General features: G+C 48.2%; 1 protein-coding gene across 1 annotated transcript in view; it reads right to left on the bottom strand.

The window, feature by feature from the left end:
* Positions 1–27,967, bottom strand: part of LOC135385814 (uncharacterized) — a 261,202-nt gene that overhangs the window by 84,285 nt on the left and 148,950 nt on the right. The window contains exons 2-3 of the mRNA XM_064615343.1: positions 11,541–11,746; positions 3,275–3,410 (exon numbers count right to left, since the gene is read on the bottom strand). Of these exons, the coding sequence (XP_064471413.1) occupies positions 3,275–3,410; positions 11,541–11,746 (342 nt within the window). The remainder of the gene's footprint in view (positions 1–3,274; positions 3,411–11,540; positions 11,747–27,967) is intronic.

Genomic DNA, 27,967 nt, shown 5'->3' on the forward strand with positions numbered 1-27,967 from the left:
GACCACCTGGTGTTCTTTTTGACGTGCGCCGGAAATCTCCGACACACGGTGCTGGAAGCAATGTTTGCCTCCCCCACATTGCTACCGCCCTCGGCTGGGATCGAACCCGTGATCGTGAGCTCAGCAAGCCAGCACGTTACCGACTGAGGTATCGAGGACGGTGAGATTGTATTGGACTCAGTGGACTGCATTTTGGACACTACCGCTGAAAGAACTGATTGTTTCTGCTCTTTTTGGTGGGGCATCTCATTTAGCCTCTCCCAGTGTCTGACTTTTTGCCACAAGGTTAGCTGGTTGTTCTATTTCCCTCGATGGGCGGCAAAACTCGACACTTGTGGTTTCGATTTGTGGCTATCGATACCGGACATCTTAATGTCCTCCTCCAACCGATCTCGTCATTGTCTCTAAACACCACAAGAGGTGGTCCAACACTGTTGTCTTTTATTTAATCACAGTAAAAATGATGATAAACATATACTACAAAATCTCGTCCTTGTTTTATTTTCCCCAACCGAGACAGTTATTTGGTGTGGGTTTGTGTAAGCAGGAAATGAGATTCCTTGTTTCGTGTAACCAATTGTCTGGGTGCTCTAGACTCTAACTCGGCGTAGAAAGTTGGGCTAGTTGGTTTGGACAGTGCATTGCGACGAAATGAGCGAAGAAAACACGCGACAGTACAGGACGAGCTCTGAGTTTTAGCGTTGTAAACAAGTACTATATAAGCGGGTCAAAGACACAGGGGAGGACACAAAGGGAAGGATTAAACCCGCGAGGCCGAGGGAAACCACGAATGCCAGTTCTTCTTTTGAAAGAGTGACGGAGGCCTGGCTTACGCAAAGCAGCGCCTCTGCCCCTCTTCAATAAACGCACACACACAGCACCGAATAGGTTGTGTCCTCATACCAAATACGACATGAGACCGCCAGATTGCAGTGGTGGAATAGCAAAAGTCACGGGCTGGAACAGATCCAAAATCGTTATCATCATCGCCGCGCGAAGGCGTTATTTGTTTGAGCTCCTGGGCCGTTAGGCCTAGCTTCTGTTTCGAATACAAGTGAGAGGTTCACGGGATCTTGTTTTCTCCGGCAACTGCGAACTGTCGAAGTCTTCCACTGCCTCACCATGCCTATGATCACTGTACACCAACAAAATACATATGCTTCACTGTAGAGGTTACCTTCGGAGCATCGTACGCTGACCTTATGGATGCAATCACCGACGTGGCTGGCATGATCTTCCAATATCAGAGCAGTACATCATGTCATCGTTGTCAGGATCCAAGACTCATTTCACCACTATACGCGGCTGGCAACGCGTCACCAGCTTCGTCCCCTGCTTCAAGCCATTTTGCGACCAAACATTATTGCGCTGTCCATAGACACAAGCTCTTGGCGTACCCAACTGTGCCAAGGTATAGGCCCTGCTCCTAAGGTGAGTGTCGACGTCACGGGTCTTCGAGTGAGGAAAGAAGTGTCAACACATGCCCTCCAACAGCTCAGCTCGGCTCTATTACGAAGTAACTATGTGCATAACAGAGCTCTTCTATTGAAGGCTGCAGGATGCGACAAGATACCATGCTTCACCCTTGAAGCTCTTAACCCATGCATCGACTAAAACATCTGCGTTCTGGAGATGAATGTCAAGCGATTTGCAAGTTTGTCACACATCACAGCTTCAACAGCTGAACTCCACGGAACACGTGGGCCCTGCTCGGTAGCTGAGTGTCGACGTCTCGTGCCTTCGAGTGAGGAAAGAAGTGTAAGCCAACCATGTAAGCCTCTCGCTATAGCCACATAGAAAGAAAACTAATGGTTCGTAATGATTTTCTTATCATACCTTCCACAACACCGTTGACAACATCTCGAACGTCTGTCAAATACTACTCAACGCCAATCCTAATCAGTGCGCCTATTACCATGACTTCGCTCGCCGTTCCGCCGATAGCGCGTCGCGCTTAGTAGGGATGCATTACACACTGTTTGCAGCGAAAGCATAGACTGAACTTTCGAGCATAGGTTGAAGGCATGCTTGACAAACTGTAGCCTCAGCTTCGCGGCGTTCCTCAGTAGTTGTTCGGAACGATAGTAAAAAGTAGCCCAGTAGCCAACCACAATATAAAAGCGCCAATCGAAACCAAAAGTATACAAACCTGGCTACACACTTGTAGCCAAAGCTGGTAATCCTGACCCCCGAATTGCACTTCATACAGAGCATGTACTCTTCGTGTGTTCCAAGTACGCCGATAGTAGCAGGGTCCTGCAAGCGACTTTGGCCAACGCCACCTAGATACAGAAGGCCTGCTTATTGCCTCCTCGCCCTCCTTCACAACGTGGACATATATACAGTCAGAATTAGTCTGCTACTGCTACGATTCCCCGTTCTGCGAATTCATGCAAGAACTCGCGAATGATTGCACCTAACTTTGAACCTGCAGGCTTAAATCTGCAGATAAAATGTGCAACACGCTTTTGAGAAATATATGGGACTGTTTTGTGCTTTATTTTAAAGTTTTCCCCATTTAGTATGCGCGTACGTTCAATCACTACTCGCAGACGACGGCACTTCGTCTCCATGGCCACGACTGCTGAAAGCACGTTCGTAATTGGCTATGACCATTGAAAACACGATCTTGATTGGCTGACTCTTAGTTGTTACGTCACGACGAGTGAGCAGGCTTTCTCTATCTAGGTGGTGTTGCTTTGTCCGTGGTGGACCCCCGATCATTTGATATCGTAGAAAATTTGGGTCATTGGCCAGCGCAACAACAAGCAGCTGCATTGCAAGCACTGGTGCGATTTCTTGAAGGAACCCGAGTGATAGTCATGCTGTAACTTTATCTATGAAAGTGCATGCCGTTAGTCGGCAAGTGGTTTCCACTGGTGAATCGCATCGGTTGAACATTTGCCTTCTGTTATTACAGCTTTAGTTCTGCATGCAACCTTATTTTTCTTTTATTTTCGTGCCGTTAGTGTACTGCATGTGCGCTAGCCAGTCTGACCTTACCGCAACTCCCGTGGCACTTTTTTTTTCTTGTTCTCATCATCATCATCACCACAGTCATCATTATCATCGCGACTACCGTGCTCACTGGTGTTAGTTCCTTCGAAAAAAAGTAAAAATGTATGCGGTCATAACATTCGTATCAGAATGGACTAAATTGTCTTCTCAATGAAACTAAAATACCGCTTAGTACCGCATATTTCATTTGCCAGGACATTTTATGTTCTTCGCCACGATAGAATGGAAAAAGTGAAGTTCACTGCAGAAAACTTACCAAATACTTTGATCTCCTTCTCTTGAACGTCAGTCTGGAACGATGGCGCCTCTGCAGATGCTTCGCAGCGATAACTACCCTCCGTGGAAAGGTTGACCGATGCGACGTAGACGTTGCCTTCAAACGACCGTTGCATCTGCACAAGAAGTACATCTAGTCAGCTTCTACTCATTCTCTTAAAGGGGCAATGAGGTGACATCTAACATCGCTCGAAACACGGCTTCGTCTGACTAGCTGTCCACCAGGAGTCACCATGCAAAATATTTTTGCTCTGCGGTGCGTTATAGCTGCGCCATCGAATTTACAAAAACAGTCGGAGAAAGCAGCCGCGGACGGCCGACACGATGCTCTCGTGACGCGGTGAAGGCTCCGTGCCTTCTTTCTTTGCTTTTTCTTCGCAGCTCACGTGCCGCTTATATACATGTGTTGAGTCAGAGAAAGGACTGCAACGGAAGGTTCTTTATTGCCGGCTGGGTGCCAACTGAACTCGATCAGGGTGGCCGAGTAGAATGGTCAAAGGCTGGCGCGTAACACGAGGGGCGTGCAAAACTCGATGTGCCTGCGCACGGCGCACGCCATCTGTGTCGCCTGCTACAGGGCCCTCCCGCTGGAGACAGCCCAGGCTGTCTGGCCATGAGACATGCTTAGAGCGGCCGGGTGCAGAGGAGCGGCTGTTGGGAGCGACAGACGACGAGGAACCGGGCGCAAAGGAGGCGACAATGCCGGGGTTTTCGAGGTACGCCGGTTTCAGCCGGTCGACCGAGACGGTATCCTCTTTCCCGTTTACCAAAATGCGGTATGTTTTGTCGTTCCTGGCGAGGACAGGATGCGGTCCGGAGTAAGGCGGAGAGAGGGACTTGCGCACCGAGTCTGTCCGCAGGAACACGTGGGTTGCCGTAGGCAGGTCTTGGGGGATGTTGGGGCTATGGTGGGATGCAGCTCTCGACGGGGTTGCCCGCACAATGCTGAAAGAGCGATGAAGGCGCTGAAGGAGGGCCGAAGGTGATGTGTCGGGTTTCGACGGGCTGAAGAACTCTGCGGGGAGGCGGAGTGAACAGCCGTAGACGAGGTCGGCGCAACTGCATTCGAGGTCCGGCTTAAGGGCGGCACGGATACCCAAGAGCACGAGAGGGAGATGGGAGACCCAGTGATCTCTGTCTTCGTGGGCGATGAGCGCGGCTTTGAGGTGGCGATGTAAACGTTCCACCATGCCATTAGAAGCAGGATGATAGGACGTTGTGCGTAGCCTGGTGGTGCCGAGGAGGGTAGCGAAAGCGGTGAAGAGCTGGCTTTCGAACTGCCGCCCCCGGTCAGTGGTGATTTGGGAGGGTACGCCAAAACGCGATATCCACATAGACAAGAAGGTGGCGGCGACAGTTTCGGCTGACATGTCTGGCATGGGGAACGCCTCTGGCCATCGAGTGTAACGGTCCACGGCGGTGAGGAGATAGCGATTGCCGGAGGACGGGGGCAGCGGTCCCACTATGTCCAGGTGGACCATGTCGAAGCGGGCGTCGGGGAGAGCGAAACGTCCTAGTGGAGTCACAGTGTGGCGGTGAGTCTTCGATCGCTGACAGCGTAGGCAGGCACGTGCCCAGGTTCGCACGTCGCTGGTTAAGGAAGGCCACACATAGCGGTCTGCTACGAGGCGCTGAGACGCACGGATGCCAGGATGGGCCAGGTTGTGCAGCGCAGCAAAGAGTGACCGTCGGAGGTGGGCGGGGACGAAGGGTCTTGGCCGGGGCGTCGTGGTGTCGCAGCAAATGGTGCGGGAAGAACCGGGTACAGGGAAATCCAACAGCTTCAGCGAGGAGCTTGGGCGGAGGCGCAAAAGGCGGAGCTCCTCGTCGTGGGCTTGGGCTTCGGCTATGACGTCAGGCGACGAGGGGTCAGTGACTGTTGGAATGGAGGAAATGCGACTGAGGGCGTCGGCAGGACCGTTGCGGGACCCCCTAACGTGCTGGATGTCGGTCGAAAATTCAGCCAAGAATGCTAGGTGGCGAATCTCTCTCGGAGAATACCGACTGCTGGCCGACTGGAAGGCGTGCGTGAGGGGCTTGTGGTCCGTCAGGATGGTAAATGCGCGACCTTCCAAAAAATGGCGAAAGTGGCGAACGGCCAAGTACGCCGCGAGAAGTTCCCGTCCGAAGGTGCTGTATTTGGTTTCGGGGGGCTTCAGGCCTTTGGAGAAAAATGCGATAGGCTGCCAAGCGTCACTGATCCTCTGCTGGAGAACTGCGCCTACAGCGGTCCCCGATGCGTCAACCATGAGGACTGTGGGGGCGTCATGCTTGGGGTGGTGCAGCATAGTGCACTGTGCGAGGGCGGTCTTGATTCGCTGAAAGGCTGCGTCGACTTCAGGTGTCCAAGGAAGTGAGCTGGACGGTGACTTCGTGCACTTAAGGAGTTGTTCGAGTGGACGAAGGGTCTCGGCGCAGCGCTGGATAAAACGCCTGTAGAAGTTAACGAGGCCCAAAAAGCGCCGCAGCTGATGGAGTGAGTGAGGCTGCGGGAACGTCGTAATTGCCTGGACCTTTTCTGGTAGCGGATAGATGCCTTCGGGTGTTACCTTGTGGCCAAGGAACTCGACCGTTTGCACCCCGAACTCGCACTTCTGAGAGTTGACAACTATTCCGTGAGCTTCGAGACGTTCGAACAGGACACGGAGGTGATGTTCATGCTCTTGAGGGGTGGCGCTGGCGACTAGCAGATCATCAATATAGGCGAAGACGAACGGAAGACCGCGCACGACGCAGTCGATGAACCGCTGGAATGTTTGAGCCGCATTGCGCAGGCCAAAAGGCATGCGCGGGAACTCAAACAGTCCAAACGGGGTGGTGATGGCGGTTTTCTTGACGTCGTCGGGGGCTACCGGAATTTGATGGTACGCCTTCATGAGATCGATCTTGCTAAAGATGGTGGCGCCTTGCAAGTTCACGGTAAAGTCCTGAAGGCGAGGCAGAGGGTAGCGGTCGGGAATGGTGACTAAATTCAAAGCACGGTAATCGCCGCAAGGGCGCCAGTCGCCGGTTTTCTTAGGCACCATATGCAGTGCCGAAGACCAACTGCTTGAAGACGGACGAGCGACACCCATTGCAAGCATATGGTCGAATTCGGCACGTGCTATCTTCAATTTTTCGGGCGCCAGACGACGTGGGCGGGCGAAGACGGGGGCGCCGGAGGTGTGGATGTGGTGGACTACGTCATGGGCCACGGGCTTCGACCAATCCGGCGCTTGAGTTAATGAAGGAAAATCCTTCAGCAGCGCAGCGAAGGGAGAGGATAAGGCACCGATCACCGTGGCAGTGCTGATGGGTGTCTTCTGGGCATCAAAGGCGCGCACAGACAAGCTTGTTGATGTGTCCACCAGTCGCTTCCGTGCCATGTCCACTGTTAGGCGAAAATGCTGAAGAAAATCAGCGCCCAATATCGCGTGGTCGACGGCGGCGACTTGGAATAACCAAGCGAAACTTCGGCGCAATCCTAAATTGAGAGTGGCGGACTGCTGCCGGAAGACAGGGATTCCCGTGTTATTCACAGCCGTGAGGTGAAAAATGGGCTTGCGTCGCTTATCTGCCGCGGAGGCTGGGAGCACGCTAACCTCGGCCCCCGTGTCGACCAGGAAGCGGGTACGAGAGGTCTGATCGACGACGAAGTATAATCGGCTGCTGAACGGGACGGAGACGGCCGCAGCCGTTAGCGGCCTCCGGAAGAGTTTCCCTCCCAGGTACAAGGCAGAATGCAGTGGCGGGCCTCTGCGCCGAAACGGCGATGGTACCTACAAAGGCCAGGAGCAGGGGAACCGTCGCGGGCATGACTTGGTGGGCGGGCAGTGGGTCTGTTGCTGGGGGAACGGAAGCGCCGGGAGCTTCTGCGCCGCGAGCGTGCCCGTGGTTGTTGTAGGGCAGAGACGACCATGGCCGATAGGCGATTGAAATCTTCCCTCAAGTGGGCAAGGGAATCGCCGCCAGAAGGGACCGGCACGGAGTGGGTATGGGCTGGCTGCACGCCAACGGCAGCGGGAATGGCGGCGATGTGTGGGGAAGAAACCTCCATGATTTTGTCCGCATGAGCAGCCAAGTCTGGAAGAGGCAGGCTGGTAGCTGTAGCTAGTATCATCTGCACATTGGCAGGAAGTCGTTGGAGGAATAGCTCCTTCAAAAGGGAAGGGTCGAAAGAAGGAGCCCTGTCTCCAAGGAGCGACTGCATGTGGCGAAGAAGCTGGCTGGGCCGGCGGTCGCCCAGCTCTTCGGTTGTCAAAAGCTGTTGCAATCTTTGCCGTTCGGAGGCTGTGGTCCGGTCGAGAATAGCAGTTCGCAGCGTGTCATAAGGGTTCTGCGTGGGGGGAGTGGCAAGCAGGTCGACCAGCTGGGCGGCGACATCCTGAGGTAGGACGCTCACGACGTGGCGGTACTTCGTAGTTTGGTTGGTAATGCCAGCCAGCGCGAACTGGCACTCCACCTGCAAGAACCAGACTTGCGGGTTTTGCGGCCAGAAGGACGGGAGGCGCACGGCGAGATGCTGCACTGTCGAAGGGGTCGATGCAGCAGTTGAACCCTCGGGGTGTGGGGCGATAGCGGAAGAGGTGGCAGGGGCGGCGGACGGCTGCCCTGCACCGGGTGCTACGTTGTAGTTCATGGACGTTGCGAACGTTCGGGTCACCAGTGTTGAGTCAGAGAAAGGACTGCAACGGAAGGTTCTTTATTGCCGGCTGGGTGCCAACTGAACTCGATCAGGGTGGCCGAGTAGAATGGTCAAAGGCTGGCGCGTAACACGAGGGGCGTGCAAAACTCGATGTGCCTGCGCACGGCGCACGCCATCTGTGTCGTCTGCTACACATGTTTTAGCTGTGCCGCTCTACGTCACTGGTCACGTGAGTGGAGTAGCATACGTCACGACGTCCTCTTGTTCTGCGGTACGCTCTTTACACGAGAAGGGTTTTTCAAAAGTGTGCGGAACAGAGCCTTCGCGCTCTCTCGGGATGTCATCTACGCTCATCGTTCTTTCGCAGGAACTCATTTTATTCGTTGGAGAACACGCTGCACCGACAACCGAAAAAAATATTTGGGCGTCACCTTAGTGCTCCTTTAAAGGAACAAAGAAGTAAAGATGGCTTGAAACTCTGTCGCGTTCGTCGAGCAGTCCATCAGGAGTCACCAGGCGCAATATTTTTGCTCTGCGGTGTCTTGTCGTTGTGCAATCAAATTTAGAAAAACGCCCGGAGGAAGCAGCTATCAATACGACGTGGTCTTTTCGTGTGACAGCAGCAGACCTCCTTTCACAGCTGATGCAAGAGAGGGAAACTATGCATGCTCAATTATATGAAGGGGCGTGTCTTTCATAACAAAATAGTATGACTATATAGCATAACCCCGAAAATGGTGGGACGACTGAGAAGTCCTGAAATTCATTTAATTGTATTACAAATACCAACATAACTAAAGTTAATTTCTCATATCCGAGGACAAAGAGGACGCCTGCTCAGGCCACCTCTAGGGAGCGTCGATTTGCTAGAGCAGTGATATCTGTCACTCGGCGCCATGCATGTTTCATAGAGGCGCGGAGGTGTCTCAGCCATCAGTGCCCATTTCCGTCACGTCCTTGTATCTTGGGGCGTATATCTCGAACAGCTTATTTTTGTGACTGCAGCTGCCTATCCTGCTTAGTTTGCATACTGTGGGGATCGCCACCTCGTCGTCGTGGTTGGGCGATGCCGACATGGTGACTAGGTCAGTCGGTAGAGCATGAAACTCTTAATCTCGTGGTCGTTGGTTCGGACCCCACGTTGAGAACCAGAATGTGGGAATTCCTCCCACAATGCTTCTGGGCCCGATTAACCCAGCCAAGAGAATAGCTAGGGAGATTACCAGGTACAGCGGGTTAATTGGTCCCACCAATCTATCGTCCGTTTGTGCCCAGAATGCCCAGAGATTCCCTCTCACATCACGCTTCTGTCCACTTCATCGTCGTCGTTCGGTGATGCCGATGTCGCGATCCCCACAATACTACACCTGATGCCTAGATTCAAATCTAGTCGAAACAGCTCTATGCGTGTTGTGATTCGAGCTGTGCTTTCAGTAAGGCAAGGTATGACAACGACGACAAAGCATTATTCGGGTACGCAGCTGATTATTATCCCATCACGCCTCGGGAAACCCAACGCATGATGACCAGTGACGTAGCCAGAAAAACATTTCGAGAGGGATTCTATGGGGACTTTACATGGAGGAGGAGGATACTACCCTTGTCTCCCTCTCTCAGATGTACTACCAAGTATTTTAAATTAAGAAAAAAAAAACTAAATTTCGGTGTGGATTGAACCTCCGAAATCCCCTCTCTTGCTACGCCACGATCGATGACCATTTTGAGTCTTACCTCCACTGGTGACCAACAGCCTAATGGAGGGGTGCCTCAGCGTTCATCGTCCGCGTATTGGTCTTGAGCTTGACATCGCTTTGCTCAAAACAATTCATCGACATTCAACACAGAAGAGGAAATTTCTTTCACGCAGGCCTCAACACACACGCTGCTTTAGAGAGCGTTGTCCGTCAGAGCATTGCGTGTATTTGATCACACGATCCTCGTTAGGGACCACCGACCTATAGTATTCTAGCTGTCACCGTCTTGGTCGAGCCTCTGATCTCATCTCTGATCTCATTGAAAGTATTGAAATTACCTTGAACTATCAAGACCAAAAGGTCGTGGTGTGAATCTGACTGGAACCTGTTCCGTGAACACGGAATTATAGCAAAGCCCGCCTCTGCGGTCAATTATCCTCCGTATGGGCAAGCACCTACATGTTGCGACTACGTCGGTGTACGTCGAGGATGTCGTCGCAGCGGCCTGGAAGGCCACATCAAGGCAGTGCTGCTACCTACTATAATACTGGTACAAGTTTCGGCCCTGTCACGCATTGGCTAATGGACACTTTGGTTTAGTGTGGCCCATGCTGCACATCATCGAAAGCTTCCCGTTTCATGAAAGTGTTCACGTTTTAGTGGATGAGGCAATTAAACATAAAAAGACAAATACAACAAAAGCCTCACAAGGGCCATTTGCATACTTCGATTGAATGATGAAAGCTGAAGAAAAGGCACCAGCGGTGCGATTTGAACCCACAGCCTCTGATTGGCGGTCAGTGATGTTACCAATCACACCATGCTAGCTACCCTGTCTTCAAAAGACACCTGGGATTCACGTTGCCGTGACAAATAAGTGACCTCCATCCCGGAGGAGCTCAGAACCTCCAATTGAATGCCATGGTCCCTGGGTAGCGGCTGATCACGCAACAAAAAGACGCAGTCACAGAAACGCAGCAGCCTGAAACTGGCACGCCACGCACTCTAAGAAACGAAGAAGAAGAGAGAGAGAGAAAATGGGGAATACGCAAGTACAGCTTCTCGTGCCCCCGTTTTCAATTCCTCCCCGTAGTAGTTCATTGACTCTGAAATTTACTCCTCAGCACTGCAAATAGTTCCGAACCTTTGCACAGCTCCCATGCATTTAGTTCCGAGTGGGACCAATGATTGTGAAAAAGACCAAAGAACCAATGGACTAGTCCGCCAAATGACTAAAATTATCCCTTTTCTATCTCTCTCTAAGAGTGTACTTCAAGATAAGGAATTTCACGAATATCATACTGATGCTCGTGCTGACATTGAGGCTTATCGGCAGCCATCGTGAATGCTCGACAAAACAGCGACCAATACTCGATGCCTAGACAGTCAGCAGGTAATGACAATATTCTCTAGACTCAGTACCAGTGTCACTGGCGTTGTGAACCTCCTGAGAGCTGAAAGAGGGCTGTCGACGTAGCCGACAATGTTCGCATCACGAAGCGATGGTATTCGCTTGTCGTTTTTGTGTTTTCCCAGATATACATGTACCATTGTAGCAGTGAATGTAGTGGAATGTATTTTGTAATGGAACGGGGTAAGGTCGACATGCACTTTCTGTTCCTGGCAAAACAAGAAAAAAGAAAAAGAAAACGTTACCTTTACTAGGCAAATTTCGGAGCTCAATTAAAAAAAAAGCAATTTGATCCGGCAATAAATTGATCAAAATGGTCGAAAGTCGTGGCAAAATTTTCCTGAGCATAAATACTGCTGACCCCATAATTCTCTGACAAGCAGGTGTTTGAACAAACCTTTATAAATGATCTGGTTCAAACGCCCTTTAGACGTATTGTGGTTGTTAGCTTATTGCTGCCCAGCTCAGAGAGACCTTAAAAGTACGATGTTTAAACCTGACGTAATATAGTACTCACGTCCACAACAACTCCGGGCAGGTCATAGTTCTGCGCAGGTGGCCTGTCCCGAGGAATGTAGCGGTAAAACTCGGTGTCATTCTTGTACCACTTGACCGAGTACAACTCGTCGGATTCCAGGTCGTAGCTGCAATTGAGCCACATGCCCTCGCCCTGAATCACCGCTGAGGGGACTTTGGTCTCCACTAGCCGTAGGCATGCAGCATCTGAAATGAAACAAATCGTAACAACATCTTGTGAATAAGAGATAAACTGATGTTCTGAGGCTGGAACAACATAGAAGGGACAGATACAAACAAAGCCTCAAATTGCCTAAGAAATCAACGATGAAAGATGAAAGCCACTGAAAAGGTTAGCCAGCTGTAGGGATCGAACCCACATCTTCTGGATTGCCGGTCCAGGGCTCTACAGTGAGAGTGACTGGCTGGTTTGTCGTCCCTTCAGATGACGCACCCCGAAAGTCACTGGAGAGGCGTGTTAGCTTAGCTCAATTGGTAGAGCCCTGGACCGGCAATCCAGAAGATGTGGGTTCGATCCCTACAGCTGGCTAACCTTTTCAGTGACTTTCATCTTTCATCTTGTGAATGATTGCTTGGCAACTCTGCCTTCTACGTGCGAAAGCCCAAATGAAATAACACGTTACCCCTTTGGAAGTAGGATTCGAAAGAAATCCCTCTCTTCTTCTTTTTTTTTTTTTTCAGGAGACCTATCCACAGGGCTCTTTTTTTTCGAGGCTTTATTGGGAACACGTTTTTTTTTCTCTCTCTCTCTCTCTTTTTTCTATGTGTGGTATATTCTACATGTCCGAATTATCTCCCGGTTCTGTTTTCGTGGATACGTTCAATAACTACAAGTGCTATACGCTTCCACAGCAATGAACATTAACATACTTCATAATTCATTTTCGAAACTCTCTCGAAAGTCTCGTAATAAAAAGAAATCGAAAAGAAAGAAGAAAGAAAGAAGAAAAGAAAGCAACCTATAATGAATCTCACACAATAAGATTCACATAATAATATCAGAATCATACAATGAATCTCACTCGTTTGTAAGCATGAAGTATTTCTTATACCTTCGCTGTATGTCGCTGTCCTCTCTCAATATGTCCACACATATTGAGAGAGGACAGCGGGAAGGAGTGGGGGCAGGGGGACTAGTATGCGTCGTGGGCCGACTTCAGGGGCAACTGTACCGACATTCGTCTAGAAAGTCTCCGGAAAACCCAGGGAAAACATCAGATAGCTCAGCCGGTGGCAGGATTCGAACCCGTCTGACCTCCCAGCCTCGGCGTGGAAAACGATCATCGTAACCACTATGCCACGGGAACGGGTACGCGCAGAGCTAAAGTAATAAAAAGTTCGTTGTGAAGTGCGGGTTTTAGTAGGCCTCTTTTTAAGGATCGGACTTACGATACCTTTTAAGGAAACATTAACTTCTTTTTCTTTTTAATGCGTGGGTCCTCTTGAAGAGCCCTGCTTGGCATTGAAAGAGGCACCCCTGCTTGTGCACATACACCTAGAGAGCGACCACAATAGGAATTCATGTCACATATCTTTTCACCGTTTTGTGTTTTTTCTTTAAATATTTACACCGTCCATAATGTTCAATACTTTTTACAGGTTTGTTTAGTATCGATTAGACATGATCAAACCCCTGGCTCAAAACGAGAATCACAATGTGGCTCATACACAGAGGCATCTCTCCTCAGAAATGAGTGGGTCCTATTTTCGAACACGCACTCTCCATGAACCTTTCGTGAAGAGACCGTACGCGGTCTCTTCCCAACAGCTCTTACCCCTACTCAGCAAACATGCGCCCTCTCGTGTCAGCGGCGTTCCACCACTGAAAACTTTCAAACTTCGCCGGACACTTTTCCATCCGTTATTCCCCCAACGGGCAAGCCCATGACCACATAGCATCGTAAAGCTTTTAGGCAACTGTTTGTCTTCCCGGTCAGAGCCGCCAGTCCGTTTCAAACAAGGAGCAGCACATCCAAAACCCGGTCGCCGTGGTACACATGTGCATTCTGTGCCCGACGCAGTTTCGGGCGAGACTTATCGTACACACTAGGAACTTGGCTCTTACTCACTCCATCTCCGAGCGAAACAGCGCGAAAGCGAACTTGTAACAGTTCGGGCTATCCCGAGTACGTCAATAGGAGTTATTGACCCGAGCCACAAAACAACGATGAGCTCTTAGAGGAGCTGTTCCGGGTTAGAATGAGGGTGTCGTGTTCATCCATTATGCAAAACAGCTGCGCTTTCGCTCACTCAAGTCAAAAGTATGTATTCATTAGAGCAGTCGTTACGCTCCCGGTTTCCTTGTTCATGAGTGCAGTCCTTCAGAAAAAGGTGGCCGAGCTCAGCTGGTAATGGTCTCTAGAATTTTAAGTTACAAATGGATCGGCCCTTATTACATGAGACATATCTGTGACAATACTTTTGATATGTTGCAAAGATTCTCTCTTGCGCTGAAACAATTACGTTGTATGTTGCCCCTTTTCGCTATCTTCCGTTCATTGAATCATTCATATAATGTTTGCAAATATTGGAAGTTTGTTGGAAGTTCTATGAATGCGCTTACACCAAACTGTTAACAGCGCATCCAGCACATGAGAGATCCCGATCTTCAACTTGTCGTTATCTCATAACACGCGTTACAGGGGCACTAAAATGCAAAAACAAGTTGACTTCAAATTACGTTACACGATATGTTAACTTCGTACTTGTTGCCATAATTGAAAATTTTGATTCCGTTACGAAGCTTCAATCAGAATTATATTGGACTCTTTCTTGCTTCGGCGCTAAGCAGTGAACGACGGCTCAGCTCGTGCATCAGTGTTGTTAGCCGAAGATGCGCGTGCACGCACGTGTCACGTCATGGAGCAGTCCCGGTGGAAAACAAAGGCGCGTTGCGAAACGGGCTTGCGTCGCTCTCCCAAGGACGTGAGCATAAATGTTAATCGTCAGTGGAACATTCGCGAGAACTGTTATGGGCTACAATTCAGTGAATCGGTATTGAAAAATTCAGCAGTGCGCATCATGCCGCGCATATACGGAACACTACGATCGGGCCCGTTCCAAGTCCACATACGCACGATAGGTATGCGCGCGCTTCTCCTGCTGTCTCATTGGATGCCGCCCATCTTTGCCTCATCGGGATCTCATTCGTCGCCGCCCAAGACGGCTCTGTTTTCACTGCGTTTTTCTTCTAAACGGTAGCGTTGTGTGACTAATGTTGTTTGAATTATACTAATTGAAACACATTATCACTACCAAACAGAAACCGAACTCATGAACTCTTGCTTGGTCGATTTCGCGCTTGTGAACCTCGTCATACTTTTTGCGTCTAGTACTTTAGCCGGTTTACTTGAACTAGCCAAACCAAACGAGTCAGCATAAGGAACTTGATCAATACACGAGCAATTGCAGGGTCAAAATTGTGTTCCACAATTAAAAAAAAAAAAAAGAATATATAGCAGCAATTGCAAAAGGTACACATATAGGATGTACCCAGTTGCTAGCTCTTCTGTTAATTATTTAGCGAAGCATGCAGCTGGCGCTGTATCTACACGTTGTCACTCAGTGAATAGAGGTTATCGTCATGCATGTCTATGACCTTCCCATATCTCGTTTGCAGTTTGTTAATTCTGTTTTAGCGCCGCGAAGCAACTGTGGCTATGAGCGGCGTACGTGGACAGATGGAGAGAGTACAGCAGGAAGGAGTTGGGGACAGGGGGGTTAGTATGCGTCCTGGGCCGACTTCAGGGGGAACTGTGCCGACATTCGTCTGGAAAGTCTTCGGAAAACCCAGGGAAAACCTCAGACAGCACAGCCGGTGACAGGATTCGAGCCACCTCCCAGTCTCGGCGTGGAAAGCGATCAGCCTAACCACTATGCCACGGGAGCTGGTCCGTTTAGAAATTGTAGAAACAAAATGTTGAACGTAAGTACTGATACTTTTATAAGTCGTAGGCCTTCGCAGCTCTTGCAGAGTATATATAGACTACTAAACAATCCAAAGCAGGAGGAGGCAAGCAAGTCGGTGTATCGTAGACGATAGTGGCATTGCCTAGTATTTGAGGAAGCGGCGATCGAAACACATGCAAAGCACAAGGACACAGGACGACACTCCTAGAGACTTTCTCATATGAGTCTAGTCCTGTCCACTTCTTCTGCTTCGTGTGTGAAACACACACAAAACAGAAGTGGACAGGACAGTGGACAGTGTTCTCCGCTTCCTCAAACTAAATACGCCCGTTCATAAACGATCGGATGCGCATGAATTTGCGACCGCAGAACACACGACAAAACCAGCGTCGAAATTAGCTCGGAAACGAAGAGGCAACGGAAAACAAAGTGTAGAGTTTTTCATGTGCCTGAAACAGAATCTGAAGCATTTCTATTTCCGGTAAAACGCCCTTGTTAGTAACACCAAAAGCCACGCAATTTTTTGCAGCTTCTTGAATCGCAGAAGCCTCCATTCTCTGAACATTGAGCGTCTCAAGATTCTATGCATATATCTCCACACAAAGGTCCATCCAGCGTGTAATGATGCCCCCTCAAGGATCTCAAGTCACAAGGATCTAATAATGCTTACGAGACCAGGTCCTAAACGTTTAAAACGCCTCTCAGAAAGAGTAAAAAGATGTGGAAAGAGGCGCGTAATGCATAATGCATGAAGAACGGCATGTGAACAGGTCTATGTGGTGATATCAGAACTCGCCCGGTGTGCGAGGCGAGCGCTGCTTTATGCAAGTGGCGGGAAAGAAGGTTGACTTCTTTCATTGAGTGATGAACCGCCTACTGAACAAACACGGCGATGCCTCGCTTTGATGTGATATGTTCCACGTGCCAGTATAAAGCTAATGGATTGGATGAATTTTCCGGATTACGACCGGTGACAAGAAATAAGTTCGATCTTTGTGTCGATGAGGAACCATTAGCCGTCCTTTGCTGAAAGTCGAACGACATGCGCGGAAACTATTGATTGCATGTCTTTAATGATAGCTTGTGGCCCAGATGTTGTTCTAGAATTTTAGATCCGTCTTGCTGTCGTGATTCCCTCATAGGAAATTTACTTTATAGTGACTGAAAACAGAAAGAAAGAAAAAAAAGGCGGAAATGGTATAGGCTCTGCGATACATACAGAAGATCCCGAAGGGGAGGGAGAAGGACAAGTGAGGGATTTGTGCAAATATACATTTCGCATTGCGCATAAACATTTTGACGTTTGAGAGATGTTTGAGAAGTTTGTCGCGTCATCTTCGCGTTTCGTTGCTCCGTTTTTTTTTTTTTTTTTTGCCCGACTTACTGTCAGATCTAGTAGGGTGTGTTGTAAAGTCTGAAGGGAGCAGCGAGACGATAACAAGCCCTCATGGAAACCGTAATATTAACGATCTTGTATCCGTAGCCGTAATGAATACATGCGAGAACAACATCTTCTGCTGAGCCAACTCTACCCCAGCAATGGGGTAGAGTATCGCCCCTGGTGATGAAACTCCCTATTCATCATCTCGCAATAAAGTTCATGTTGTTGCTGAGCGCCATATTTTAACGATCGCTGCTGAGACACAGTGTACTCTGGCAATGTTGTAGACTGGGAGAAACGTTTATCCCTTCTGGAGTCAGCACGAAGCTTGTCATTTCCAAGTGCCCGTGACATTCATAATCTCATTGCGTGCAGTTATTCCGTCGTCTTCTTTCGCACCACAGTCACTGCAAGGGTGAGAAATGGCACAGTCGCAAGCTTTTTTTCTTTTCGGGGTTTTCCGGTCCCTAGTGGTGTTTAGAAGCATGTTCGGCCAACCTGGACGAATACTGGACGAACACTCAGGCGGACATCAAGTTCTAGAGCCTATGGGAACGCGGTGAAAATCAGTGGAACTCATCACGTCGCTTGATATTCTTTTGGCTAACTGACTTTTTTTTTTTTTCGTACACTCCTGCTACAGGAACCTCACTGTATGGTTACCTTTTCTTTTACCTTATTGTTAACATTTTACTTTTTTCTTCTTTTCTCCAAAAATCTTACGCGGTCGCTAAACGCTAAGCTTTCAATGTCATGAAGTACATGGATCCGCATTTGTAGAACTATACCACAGTAAACTTTTTTACACTTTTTTGTGTAAATGGCTTGTCCCACGGCACACACCTTTTTGGCGTTGCCTTCACACCCGAATGAATGGTGTTTTCTAAAACACCCTTTATTTAGGAGTATTCCTCATATAACACTCTTATAATGGGCGTTTAAAATCAAAAACACCCTTAAAAGGAGAATATTCTATTGAAAACACCTTTTAGGATCGAGTTGTTTTTTTGCAAATTCTCTCTCTCAAATAGCTAGTGTAATAAGGCTCCCGCGGCAGCATGCCGAGACATACAGTTCGACGTTCTTGCTTGTATAGCAACCCTCAACACGGCAGACTTCTAGCCGTGGTTCCATCGTACGCCCTAAACCGGAGATTAATGCGTCACAGGCACGCCTCGTTAGTTTGGTAACACGGTGAGATCAGCGTGAGTGCCGAAGTAGCCTATATTGGCGTATTGGATGGATCATATACTGAGATACAATCTGTTCGGTCACGTTTGTTAAGTGTAGTGGGGCAAAAAAGGTTTGTAACGGTGACGGGAATGCGTTTTTGCAATTAACACGTACGCCTGCAACGAGTCAAAGATACGGCTAAATTCCTAACGTCCTTCCTTCTCAAATACTGTGTTTCTAACTCAGGTTATCGTCTATAATGTGCGTACTTGCTGAGCGTGGCTGTGAAACCAGCATAACTTTTCTGTCGAGAATTAAAACACCAATTTTAACACCGTATTCCTAGTTCAAATGGGGTATAAAAAAGGTGTATTGGATGTAAACACCTCTTTCAACACCTCACTTTACACCATTAATGATTCACATTGGATACAATGTGGTGTATGTCGATATTACACCTTTAGTAATGCTCTCCTGCACTTTGTGCTTCAATCTGCAGGATAGAAACGAGTGTTTTTATAAGAATACACTTGTTTTGAGCGAATAAAGGTGTAAAATGATTTGTGTACCATCTCTATATCTATCCATACATTGCCTGAGCACACGTCACGGGAGACAGAATAGACGATTAGTTGTGCTGCCTCCTGGGTATCCCACATGTAGGATGGCTACTGGGAGCAGAATCCAAATGGTGCAGCCATCCACAATCTTCTTTACAGCTGCGCGAACGAACGGCTGGTACATTCAAAGAACTCAACGAGGATGTGGAAGGATTGATAGGCCTACACGAGACGGTCTTTGAGTTCAACGGATGGATGAACAAACAAGTGCTCGTCAGCATCCACGTCTCCTCGGAGGGCGCAGCGACAACAAGGACATCTATCGATAATGTCGCGCGTGTGGGTACTTGATGCTGTGCTCAGAGGAGTCCGAAGAGCCACCTTAAACTACATCCATTGTTTTAATCAGCTGGTCCTTTCAATTATCAACATTTGTAGACGTCCTGCTCACTATGACATTATGACGCACTGGTACGTATTCTTGCCTGTCTTCTGGAAACCTCAAGCAGTCACCCACATGCCATTCAGGCCAGCCAACGCATTGTCCGGAGACACCGCACGCTTCTGCAGACTACGCCCGAGAAGGGCAATGAAGATGTGATATGAAATGCATGCACATGTAAGTCATAGCGCCATGGGCGCCGAAAGGATTTTATCAGGAAAAGGGGGCTGCGGACTGCGCCCGCAACTACATTGTATTGGCTCAGAAAGCCAACGTTTCTGGAACGTAGAGAGAGAGAGAAAAAAAGGAATCATAACGTGTGATTGTGTTGCAACGGCTATGTTTACTTGCTGAAGGCAGAGGGGGGTAACTTCCCCGTCCCCCGCCCCACCTGTGACGGCGCCCCTGCACAGCACCCAACCGAAACATGCAAAGTTCACCTTTTTCTCCACCTTCATGTCTTCCTAAAAAAAAATAAGTGAAAGGAAGTATCTTAGTAGCAACATAAGATACGAAAAGTTACTTCCAAAAGCTATTTTAGCTATAGATACTAAACATTGATTTTTAAAGGTATTTGTAGGCGACCAAGTTACTCCCAAAAGTAGTTAACATAGAGTAACTCGAGTATAGAATATTTATGTGACGTACAAGTCAGTGTGGGCAGTAATGACACCACCGCTAACATAATGACCATATGAAAACCAGTATAAGCCTCCCCGCTCTTACAAACCCGCGCCAGCAAAATGCCGTGATGACGCCCACCTTCTTCCACTTCAAAACTTCGCCTCGCTCTTACTTTTTTTATTACACGTCCTCTAACATTCGATCACCAGCCGAGGCAACGTACCAAAAGACTGATTACGCACCATGGCGCTATGAAATTCTTCGAGGACCAGGGAATAATTCACATAAAATACAGGCTCCTCTTATAAGGCGACCTTCCGAGCCAAAAAAAGAAAAGATGCAAAACTGCCTTCCAGGACAAGCATGCCCCCTCGTGGATGGGGGAGGCACCAAGCGGAAAAGTTCCAACCATCAATCACAGTTCGACAATTCGAACTGCGCCAGTGAGGATCACACGCGTGCCACTTTTCCTACTCCATACACTTTTTCACTTTATTCATAAGCATACTAGCTGTTTTAAGTATCCAAAAGCGATAAGGAAATATTCGCACGCCCACGCGTCGAGGAGATAAAGTGTGCACGTACGCGTGACTCGCTGCATAATTTTCGAAGCGCCGAAGCAGCGTGATTGCGAGCGTACTCGAAACGTTCTACACTATACCTACATGTCATCCGCTGAGTGTTCAGAATCGCGTGTCAGATCACTTCACTTCCACGCACGGCTATGATTATTGCGACGAATGCGGTTATTTGGCGCGTTGAAAGGCTTGATCGATAAGGCGTGTTCTTCTACGGAAAGGGGAAATATAACGCAGGAGCACAATCCATGTGTGCGATTTCTCTGTCATTTTCGTTTTGGAAGATTGAGGCATAAATCAATGCATCCAATACTGCGACACGGACATGGACGAGAGAAAAATGTTGCTCCGTTTTGCCGTGTCACGTAAAATAGGTTCGAAATTGCGGCGCGCTTGTAGTGTGGAACACGAGTAATAGGATGGGAGGATTGCATGCTGGGGGCTGTTCATAAGCTCACGATTACAGCCTTTCCGGGACGGGCAATTCGGCCCTTTTATGCGTTCCCGATGTCGAGGTGAAAATATAGCGTGCAAATCGTTATGGATCGCACTTCGCTAGAAATCGTTGTGTAGTCTTTAGTGAGTGGGATGCCCAGAAAGTTTAAGCCGAAAGTCAGAATTGCAGCACACGTAGCAAAACACAAATCTAATCCAATCCAATCCAATTTAGGGTATATGTCCGCTGAGACACGTAACTACATTGCGATGTTTAGTCGTCCAGAGTATCAACGTTGATTGTTGCCGTCGTCCAACGACTAGAATGAAAAACCAATTTTCTGCATTTATTTTCTCTTCCTACGTACGACAATTTGTGTTGTTGTTTTATTGTAACATGTTCTAAAAATAAACGTCAACAGATGAAATGCAAGGAGTAAAGTTTCTTCCGTTGTTGCTGGAAGATGGTCCGTTGATGTAGCTCACAGGTCGGAGATATTCCCAAGAGACGTCCGACAGGCGGTATTTTCGAACAATAACTGGGCTTTATTAACGTAGTTATTTACATAACTATATACAAGACAATACTATAGCGACTGAAGTCACGGGGCTTTCGCCTCGTCTTCATCAAATCGTTGCGGCTTCCACACACGGATTTTTGTGTGTCCTCCGCTTAAAAAGGTGACATTTAAGGCACAACCCCCCGCCAACAAACACCAATCCCAGAAGCCCGGTTCAAACGTCTCAAACTCATGGTTGGCCTAGTTTGAATTTAGACCGAACCAGGCACCTCCTAATTATCCGCCCACTACTCGGTATTTATGGGTAACGGACCAAGCTCTCAATCCGTGCACCATGCAACTTTGGACAGTGCATCTTCCTTGGCCCACTCTACTGATTTATTGCCAGCGAGCATCTGGTCGCGAAGACACCCTGAGGTGTCAAGTGTCCCCCGTCCAACGTGCCTTCCCCGAATCTCTGTCGGGTGGCTATTCCACTGAGGTGGAAATGTACAATATTTGCAAGGTTTCTAAAATGTACAACTCTTACACGAGGTATAACATACATGACGTTAATGTGAGCCTTGAAAGGTGTACGTAAAAAGTGGTTTCCTCAATGATGGAAGCAACACGCTACACTCGAGGGTAATTATCGTAGCTTTCAAAGGGAGAAGGGGAACCCTCATTGAAATGCAGACGGGGAGCTTCCGCGAACAGCCTTCCTGTTACATCGGGAATAGAGCGCTTCTTTTCACAAGTTCCATATGCAGGATCAGTCTGAGCATCGACTAACGAGCAATCATCGCATAACATATTCGTACGCGTGATTCATTTGATCCAGCTTCCAGCACATTAACTCAGGCGGGAGTATAGTACAACACTTCCATTAATACCCCTTAACACATGTTCCGTTCAACGTAGCTCGTTCTTCAAGATTTCCACAGGGCTTAGCTGTCTCCCGTTCCCGATTCAAACGTAGTCGTAGTGAATCGAATGCGAGCGGGAATTCTCTACATCGCGAAATAATTTGCACGTACGCTCGTTATTAATGAACGCTGCTCATAATATTGTGCGTTGGCATATACGCTTGGCTAATACAATAGCAGGATAAAGGGTTCTGTAAATAAAAAGAAAAACGGCGCAGAGAAGGATTAGACTCGATTAGTTTAGAAGAAGAAAGAGAAGGAACATGGGCGACATTTGATTGGTGACGTTTCATTTTCCTTGTGGTGCGATCTGCCTGCTGACCAGCACCACCTCCAGCACAGCCTGCTGACATAATATGTTGCTAGCGAAGGATCGTGCGTACGGGGCCTGCTTCGTGGGGAACTGTGCCGACATGTAACTGAATAGAGAAACTATGAATGTAATCTACAGAATTTCACCACATAACTCCCTTCTTTAGTGCAGGTACTTTAATCCAACAGTAGCTTAAAACACAACGGAAACCCGCCCTTATTCTAAATCAATTTCTACCTGACCTCTTCATCTTTTCTTTCCTTTCCGCCTCTGTTCCTACTGGCATCGACGTGTTTCCCCGACCTTACCCGACGAAAGTAGGGTTAAATACCTCTATCTCTCAACTGACGTGCTCTATCTACGTGCAATACCTATACAATCATTCCATATAATATCCATACATAATAGACATGGCACTGCATCATGACAACAACAATAACAACAACAACTACATGAATGACGATGAGATGAGGTGTTCTATGACAACAACGAATTCGGAGCCTTGTATTGGAAAAGATGAAAAGCATGGAGATGCACGCTCCATCAATATAGATTCTGGCTACTGCACACCACTCATGTAGCATAAGTTCATAGCTCGTGGCTGGGTGCTGCATACTAACAGAAGGTAATGAAGCAAAAAGAATACGAAATAAGCGTAGAAAGGTGTATGTGACCGTGGAGACACACTGTTTGCCAAAAGACTGACAGTCAATTAAGGAAGAGGGAACCCAAGGGTCCAAAGAAGTATTCCGTTGCGTTATCGCTTTTCTTAGAAGGCTTCCGGGGTGCGAACACTCTCTTAGCTTCCATTATCTACCAGAACTGACTTCTTCGCTACTTCTTTCCATACTTCTTCGCTACCTGACATCCAGTAACAGACCAAACGAAGCTCCAGGCTCGCTCACTGGCTTTTTCATGAATTACTTGTTGACTTAGTCCAAATGAAAGACGATCAGTGCGGTTAGTTAAAGCATTCTAAAAAAAAAAAAAATTAACCTCTTAGCAGATGTCGAAGTTTAGCTATAGTTGGAGCAGATTAAGAGGAGTAGCGCTAAACGGAAAGCGACCACACAGAAGAAGTTGAATGGTCAAGCGCTGTTTCGCGCTGCTAAATTCAAACTGGGAGGTGATTTACACGCAAGGTGAGTCAGCCTATTTGTGTGGAGACACGTTGCACGTGCCACAGTAGGACTGCGGATAATTTGGACCACCTGGGGTTCTTTTGACGTGCGCCGGAAATCTCCGACACACGGTGCTGGAAGCAATGTTTACCTCCCCCACATTGCTAGCGTCCTCGGCCGGAATCGAACCCGCGATCTTGAGTTTCGCGCTATTGCTACTCCCTAAATTACCTTGTATTGAAGAATAACGCGCTAGAAAAAATTTGTGTATTCATTCGCATCCCAGTTTTGGGATCACCCGTGCCATTCCAACTCCATTCCGAGGAATGGAGATTTGTGATAATTCCATTCCTTTCAATTCCTCGGAATGAAAAGGTATGGCCAATTCCCACTCCTTGAATGGCTTGGCAACCCCATTTCTTTCCTTTAATTCCACCATAAAAGAAATGGGACCGGTAACCGTACTAGCTAGCCCAGCAGTACTATAGAGGAGATTGACATTACCCAGCACGGAAAAAGCACAAAGACAAGGTTATTTCGATGAAAGATGAAAGCCGCTGGAAAGGTTAGCCAGCTGTAGGACTCGAACCCACATCTTCTCGATTGCCGGTCCAGGGCTCTACCAATACAGCTAAGCTAACTCGCCTTCTCAGCGACTTCCAGGGTGCGTCATCTGAAGGGACAAACCAGCCACTCTCTCTCTCTCACTCATCCTCCTTTCACTCTTACATTAATGCTTACTCTTATATTAAATGTAAGAGTGAAGGGAGGATGAGTGAGAGAGAGTGGCTGGTTTGTCCCATCAGATGACGCATCCTGGAAGTCGCTGAGAAGGCGTGTTAGCTTAGCTCAATAGACGATTTCAGAAATTGCATGGATGGCCCACCAGAGAGCGCCGTGTTGCGAAAGCCCCGGTGCACCTTGGAATTTAGTTTTCATGAGTCAGAGAGAAGAAGAAGAGCGCAAACGGTTTCAGTTTTCTCCTCCTTCACCTCCCGCACCTTCGAGCAACAGGCAGACGAGCACGAATGTACACTATTTCCCACGACGCATTGCGCGATGGGCGTGACTTGGGCGACGGAGGGCTCCCGTGCGGAGCACAAGGACAATATGTGAAATCGCCTATTGGTAGAGCCCTGGACCGGCAATCCAGAAGATGTGGGTTCAAGTCCTACAGCTGGCTAACCTTTTGAGTGACATTCATCTTTCATCGTTAGTTTCTTAGGCAAATTGAGGCCTTGTATGTATTTGTCCCTTCTATGTTGTTCCACCTCAGAACATCAGTTCTTTCGAGGTTATTTCGCCCTTGACCTAATGGAACCCAGACCAGTCCATTCCAATTCCATTCCGATTGCGAAAAAAAAAAGCCTAATTCCATTCCATTCCTAGGACAGTTTCCGCCATTCCATTCCAATTCCATTCCGGGCACTCATAAATCTGGAATGATTCCGGAATCATTCCAACCCCGAAGTGGCAACTCTGCAACCCTGATGTAGAGCTAGTCTAGTGCGTTATTAACTCTGTTTAATTTCCGCTCTCTTAATTTCCTCACCGTCCCTTACAATTGCAAAGCTGTGAAGCTTTCTGGAGAAAAATCCTTTCGCGAACTCTAGAGTCGCATTAAAACGAGGATCAATATTCCAATGCGAGTGACATGCAAATCTGCAGTTTGACCGCTCCGTTTTGCGATGATGGCTTCTGAGGATGACAATTTTCTTCCCTGGAGTCATTATTGGGATTCGCATTCGTGCAGGTAGCGACAGAGAACGCTTTTATTTAAGACGTTCGAGTTAGGAACTAGAGGAGAAAAATGGGACTTCTTTCCTTTGTTAGAACGCTTGCAATGGGGGTTGAAGAGGCTCCTGTGAAATCTCAAGAAATTATTAGGCAAGATGTAGGAACGTGATTATGGGACGCACATTAAATATTTAGACGCTGCCTTAGTTGGTGCTAAAGTATTACAACTAACAGTTCAACATGTTTAACAGTTAAACCAATCACATTTCGTCGGACAGGATGAATTACATGCCAGATACATAGGAAGGAAAGAAGAGCGGCATGGTTGAGTGTGCTGCAACCATCAATGCGGCGTCATGTCGCATGCGGCGCTAGTGTCGTTATCAGCTTGCCGATGCTGGCCTTGCCAACCTGGGCAGCGCTACAGCTGTGCACAATATCAGCTTATGAAATTAAGGTAGATTATGCAATTAGGGACCGAAGCTTGACGTTCTGTGTAAAGAATGACCCACACACCGTATTAGCCTAGTCCAAACTACGAGGTGGCCAAGAACTTGTGAGAACGGGTCCCCGTACCAGCCCAGTTTCTGGAAGTAGGCAGTACAGCCTCTCGGACAGCGGGACAGGCAGACAGTGTTCAATTGCTAATGTTGGAGACATATCGTTGTAGCCCCCGAAAAGGACCCGTAGTTATTCTCTTTTCGGTGTAAGCTTAAAGGAGCAATCAGGTGACATTTAACGTGTCTACAAAGTACAAACCCAGTTTCAGTTGTCAAGCTATTCATCAGGAGCCACCACGCAAAATATTTTTCGCTGTGCGGTGTATTCTCACTGCGCAATGCAATTTACAAAAACACTGGGACAAAGCAGTCGCGGACGGCTGGCACAATCGGCTCGCGTGACGTCGACAAGTCCCAGCGCATTTCTCCTTTGTTTCTTACAAGCTCACGCGCTCCATATACCCGCTTGAGCTGCACCGGTTTACGTCATGAGTCACATGATCGGCGCTACCAGGGAGATAGTGACGTCACGACGCACCTTCCTGCTTCCCTACTTCTCTAATGCTTTCTTTCCACGGGTGGGGGATTTTTGAAAGGTGTGCGAAACAGACCTCACGCGTGCGCTGAATGTCACTTGGGCTCGTCATTCTTTCGTAGAACCCCATTTTATTTGTTGCAGAACACGCTGCAGTTAAAACAAACAAGTATGGGGGCCACCTCAGTGCTCGTCTAATAGCACTGTGACAGTTGGCTGCGGGTTCTGTTGGATGGATAAACCACTTGATTCATTGCATTGATGGTCCAAACGGAGACTGCGGCGCGCCGAACCTTCAACGTCATGAATTGGATTGGATTGGATGGGATGGGTAAAGGTTGCGTTTTGCACTTTTATAGGCACACTAATATGCAGAAGCATGTTTTCTTCTTTATTTTCCTCACTGACAAGATATCGCTATGTCAATATCGGGGATAAACAATTTTACCTTTTCTTATCGTCTGTTGCTTGCAGTTTTTCGATGTTGTGGTTGATGGCGGCTACCCTACAAAGCACTGTTGTGTGTGCGAATATCTATGCTGGTATATGCAAATGCTGCTGGGTTCTACTCTCTCCCTCCGAATGACTTTCGAACGTAAAACAGCGAACGAAGTATGCATCGCTTTACTGCCATACGATACGTAAACGAGTGAATATCGTCGTACCTTGGCATAATGTTATAAATATTTTCCGCCGGCTTCACCACGCTCGTGTAATCACAGACCGCCACCACTCCCACTGGCCCCGGAGGACAAGAAGGGCCAACATTGTCGAGTGAAAGTGACTATCGGCGCGGAAGCGTTCGTGGTGAGAGGTGGGCGACGCGCTCTTTCCGGTGCTAAAAAAACAGTTTTTGCTCTCCGGCGAACTATCTGGACCGGCCCACTTTCCGTCACCTCGGCGGATAGGAACCGCGATAGAGGCTGGGCCGGAAATGGAAGTGGCTGCGGCAGCGATAAAAGCGCTAACGGGAACCTGACCCATTGGACGCGTTCGGAAGAGCTGTTGAGCGTTTCAAGCGCAACGAGGCCACAACCAGCGCCGCGATACGGAGACAATACACACCATGTGACGAGCTGCCAACTGCACAATACGCCGGCCCACCGCGAAACGCGTTCGACTCCCAAATGACTAAGGTTCTGTTGTGCTATATGGCCCAATTTCTGTCCCAGACTCTAGTTGTTTGCTACGGTCCGTGCTCGAAGGGGGTCTCGGTGAATATGATGGATTTGGCAAGGCATAACGGGGGCAGCCAGCTTGTCCTGTGCGTCGTTACTGCGTGCGATTGTGTTTCTGTGCGGTCTGTGAACACCGTTGCACACAGTTGCGAAATGGTGTTGCATAATCTAGGAGGTGACGGACGTAGCAGTCGCATAACCACAAATTGGTTTGTTAAAGTAACGGGTATAGTATTTATACCCGCTCTGTGTGCTTTGCTAGTAGTATTGTGCCTATTTTGCGACAGAACCGACGATATATGCGTACCTCACACGTTTCATTTTGAGGTGTGATTCCAAACTAAACAATACGTCAATCGTGCAGTCAGTGCCAATGTTTCAGAAAGTTTCTCACAAAGCATTAGTGACGATTACTATACTGCGGCTATGTTGGAAATGTGCATTCATTCACCCCAAGAAAGCGCCTTAAGAACGTAGGTTGTTCACCTCAGTCGT

This window comes from Ornithodoros turicata, chromosome 2 (assembly GCF_037126465.1).
Source record: "Ornithodoros turicata isolate Travis chromosome 2, ASM3712646v1, whole genome shotgun sequence".
Taxonomy (NCBI): domain Eukaryota; kingdom Metazoa; phylum Arthropoda; class Arachnida; order Ixodida; family Argasidae; genus Ornithodoros; species Ornithodoros turicata.